General features: G+C 36.5%; 1 protein-coding gene across 1 annotated transcript; it reads right to left on the bottom strand.

Moving 5' to 3' along the window:
* Positions 1-1558: 1558 nt before the first annotated feature.
* LOC117915896 (NAC domain-containing protein 68-like) lies at positions 1559-2963 on the bottom strand. The gene is made up of 3 exons (XM_034831639.1): positions 2736-2963; positions 2356-2639; positions 1559-2235 (listed from the first exon to the last, which is right to left on the bottom strand). Exons 1-3 carry the CDS (start codon positions 2911-2913, stop codon positions 1804-1806), a joined length of 894 nt encoding a protein of 297 aa, XP_034687530.1. The 5' UTR covers positions 2914-2963; the 3' UTR covers positions 1559-1803.
* Between the last annotated feature and the right edge of the window lie 1464 nt (positions 2964-4427).

The following is a 4427-nucleotide window of genomic DNA, read 5'->3' as shown; positions in this document are numbered from 1 at the left end:
CCTCATCTCTCTTGCATCTCTGTTGCTGAAATCCTCTTAATGGGTGGTAATTGGCTAGTCAAATTCATTCTGATTCCCATAGAGTTCACTATACTATCCCCATTTTCATTAGAGGCCTTGACTTCCTTGAGAATTGTTTCCATTGTCTTTTCATGCAACAAGGCTAACTCGATGGTTTGGGCCAGTGTGTTTGTTCGAAACATGGCCAGTGACTTGATTTTTAATTACCTCTTTCAAGCCACTAATGAAAATTAAACAAAAAATTCCTCTGACAACCCATTAGTTGTAGCCATCAATGCTTCAAACTACTCTTGGTATGCCTTAACCGTAGAAACCTATTTCAATTTGGTTTTATGCCCAATAGGGCTATCATAAACAATAGGGCCAAACCTAAAAACAACATCTATAGAAAACTATGTCCAATTGATATCCTTGTTACTAGCCTCGTACCCTTAAAACAATTCCAAGACCCTCCCTTCTAAACGTAAGGAAGCCAATCCTACCTTCTCTTGGTCCCCGATTCCATTAATTTTAAAAAAAAATTGTCACATTTGTAAATCCACTCACTAGGATTCTTACCTTCAAATTTTGGAAAATTGAATTTGGAAAAGTTGGTTTGAAAGAAGTTTGTACTGTGTGAGTGATAGTCTATCCTACTTCTATTGATTGAAGCACTATCCCCATTACCTAACTCCTCTATTCTAAAAGTCATATGTTCAAATTTTAGGTTTATTGCTACAACCATTCTCGATAGTTCTAATAAGATAGTTTCTTCTTTATTCAATGAATTTTGTAGCTGTGACAAAGCGGCTGCTTATTTATCCGATGAATCCTACATTGCTTTATAGTATCTTCAAGTCTTCGTTGTCCTTGTGCTCCAGTCCCTTCTACCATGATTGGTGCCAAGACTGTGCTCTGATACCAATTTTTATGACCCAAGGAGAAGATGCAAAATTGATAGAACAAATTTTTCTTATCGACAATATTTTTTCATTTCTTTCCCATTACACTTTCCCTATTTTATATAGATTACTAAATAAAATATAAACTAATCCTAAGGATTCTTTATTTCCTAAACTAAATAGAAACTAATAAGGAATAGAAACCAAAGATTAAGGGATCCTAGGGATTTTCTATGCTTAACCTTATTTCTCGTCCCTTGCTCGCACTATGCCCTTCCTTTCAAGATCTTTTCTTCCAGTCTCTTTAAAATGCCTAATTTTCTTTCTACTATTGTTACTGTTGCTTTTCACCCTTATTTTTCGTTCTCTCTAAGACACCACCTCCTTCTACCAGATCGTCCTCATGCATCTCTTTGGTCTAACATGAGACTGTTGTGGTTGCAGGAATTTGTGAATTCTGCTTTATATGCTTTCTTCCCCATAGGTGTTCATTATTATTATTATTGTTGTTATTATTATTATTATTATTGATCTGTGGAGAAAGCAAACCTGCAAACTAATTCTAGAAAATGAGTCACTTTTCCTTCTGTTTCCCTTTTTTTCCCAAGAGAAGAAAGAAATTTCTTTGAGCATTTTCTTACATATAGCTAAGATAGTGAATGTGAAGGATGCAAATATACCACAAGATACCACTATATATACATCAAAAGACAATTACAAGCTGTATTTGGAGTAATTCAGAAGATGGGCAAAAAGAATACACGAAGTGTGGCCTGAGAAGTAATTAATTGAATGAAGTTATACTCTCTCCCCCTTGTTGGGACAAATGAAAAAAAAAAAGGAAAAAGAAAAAAGGCCCCTCAGCCTTCTGCTAGTAGCACTGTAATTAAAGAGCAGCTGGTTAGTATGGTAAACCATGGATCATTGAAAAAGAATCCTGATAACTGAAATCTGGTAAGGGCATTGTTCCAAAGGTTGTAAGGGAATTCTGCAGATCTTCCAGATTCAAGTTTGTTAACCAGTAGTCATCTTCTTCTTTGAAGCATTCTCGTGCGGGGAAACCGCTGTCAGAATCAGTAATTTGCAAATTGTTATCATGTAGCACTTGATATGAATAACCCTGCCCCTGGGCACCATGTAGATCGTGATTGTAAGAAAGAGTCTCAATGTCAATATCTGATTCAGGGGTCCTCAGACTGTCTGACCCATCGTCTTCAGCCACCTCAAAGGGATCAATAGGTTCATGAGGTAATAGTTGGTTCATTTGGTGTTGCATCTTCTCCCTCCAATTGTTCTTTTTGTTGTAGATCCGGCAAAGAACCCAGTCGTCCAACTGCTTAAGGAAAAGGTACATTGATCATTGATGTGAGCCTTGGCAAAGGAAAATCAAGAGGTGACTTATTAAGTTTTAGGAACGCAATACATATGCAGTAGCATCATAATTCATACATACCCTTAAACTGCTCTTTTTATCAGATGAACGAATTGGTTGGGCAAGCCTGTACTCATGCATAATCCAATCAGTCTTGGTTCCTTTAGGAGCTTTTCCAGAGTAGAAAACCAGCGCTTTCTTTATTCCAACAGTTTTTGTGCTTCCCGTTGGTCTAACGGGTTTATCAGCGCCAGTTGCTTTCCAGTATCCATTGCCTGCGGCTCTGTTAGGTCTCGACCCATTCGGGTACTTCCTGTCCCGAGGTGTAAAGAAGTACCATTCCTTGATTCCGAACAGCGCCTTCTCTGCCATTTATGAAACAAATATAAGAGTTAGGAACATAACTCACAATTTCTGGGGAAGATTTACTACAATGAAAACAAATTGCAGAGTAAAAGTACCAGGAAGCTGCCAAGGATCATATTTATAAAGGTCAATCTCAAAAATAATTGGAACCGGTAGAGTCTGGTAGCTGGCCTTGCGGCAAAGGTAATGAACAACAAGCTCTTCATCTGTGGGATGGAACCGGAATCCGGGGGGAAGATTCAACTCCGCCTCTGCATCTCTCTCCCTCATCATTGCTTGATTGTATGTGTGCCTTGCTGATGTTGAATACTGAAGTGAAGAAAAGATATGTTGGGCTCAGGCTTTTTTTCTTCCTCATATATATATATAGCCAAGGGTCAAAGAAAAAGGGCTGAAGAGACGAGAGTTCAAGTTGGATTGAGCTCACGTGGATAATTGACCCAATGAAATTGGGTGGTGGAGGGGCACAAGTGGGGCATCTTTGTTGGTGAGGATTGTGATATGCGAAGCTGCTATGTGTTGGGGCGGTGCCTTGGGGAAGATATTTGACAGCCGTGAGCTGCACACTTTTGACCTTTCTTTTCACCAACGAACAAACAAACACAAATTTTAAAATCTATTTGAGGAACCTTTTGGTTAATGCTCTCAGATGCATCTCCCCTCTTTCTTTTAGAAGGCTACTTTCCTAAACCAGGGCAAATCTGCCGTCTATAGTGGAGTCCATCATGTCACTTTCAGTATTAACGGGAGGTCTTGATTGGATTCAATGGGCATGCGGTGGTCTCTGGAGAATCCATTGAACCGGTAGGCAATGGCTGACTTTGGAATTATATAACGTATGTGCTGGCGTCTGCTTTGGCCACGTCCTTCGTGGCATTCTCTATATCGTCACTGCCCACGCTGTTGCCTCATGGTTGTCTTGCTTTCCCACGTCCGGTCTTGGTCAAAGATACCATTGAAGTTTTTCTCTATCCTATTGTATTATGTAAATCCCATCTCATTACCATTGCGAGAATCTCTCTATGTCATCACCCCAAGGATGAAAATATTAGTAATTACGAATATATAGTACTTCGATTTTACGGATATATCGGATATATTGGAGATATATTGGCAGACATTTTGAAAAGAAAAAAAAATCGGTAAACCTAAAATTTATCAAAACTTGTAGAAATGTAAGAAAAATCTCATAGTAATTGAATTGAAAGTATAATAAACATTTTAGAATTGTTTTGTTGAAAATTTTGATATATGTATGATATGAATTGCAATATTAGATGTAATTATATCATGTCGGTCGATAAGAAATGTGAAGTTTGTAATTATACACTTATTATGAAACTACATAAAAGAGTTTATTTCATTAAATATCAATAATTTGTACATATTACATTGTAATGACCCTTTATTACCAAAATGAGAATCGATGTGGTTCAATGGAATTGATAGATGAAGGAACCTCGTCTTGCTGTTGGAGATAATATTGGTACCAACTAAGCTAAGTTAATTCTATGAAAATCTACTAATTCATTCAAAATGTACTAATTAATTACGATTGAAAAGAAAAAAAAATTGAAGAATTAAAAAATGTACTAATTAATTACAATTGAAAAGAAAAAAAAATTAAAATTGAAAATTTTAAAAATATACTAATTAATTACACTTCAATACAAAAATAATTAAAATTTAAAACAAAAATACCTTAAAAAAAAATGAGCAACCTTGGGAGCAATAAGAGATCAAAGATGAAATGTGGATGAAATTGGTGAAAAATCAGTTATTTAGAG

This window comes from Vitis riparia, chromosome 6 (assembly GCF_004353265.1).
Source record: "Vitis riparia cultivar Riparia Gloire de Montpellier isolate 1030 chromosome 6, EGFV_Vit.rip_1.0, whole genome shotgun sequence".
In the NCBI taxonomy this organism is placed as follows: domain Eukaryota; kingdom Viridiplantae; phylum Streptophyta; class Magnoliopsida; order Vitales; family Vitaceae; genus Vitis; species Vitis riparia.
Note: the sequence above shows the minus strand (reverse complement) of the source record. Positions and strands in the feature narration are given on the sequence as shown.

What these genes read in the sequence shown, in the direction of transcription:
- LOC117915896 (XM_034831639.1), bottom strand. Translation starts at nt 2,913, where the DNA reads ATGATGAGGGAGAGAGATGCAGAGGCGGAGTTGAATCTTCCCCCCGGA. An exon ending in TGATCCTTGGCAGCTTCCTG is followed by an intron (nt 2,640 to 2,735) that starts GTACTTTTACTC and finishes CATAAATGGCAG; the next exon opens with AGAAGGCGCTGTTCGGAATC. An exon ending in ATAAAAAGAGCAGTTTAAGG is followed by an intron (nt 2,236 to 2,355) that starts GTATGTATGAAT and finishes TTCCTTAAGCAG; the next exon opens with TTGGACGACTGGGTTCTTTG.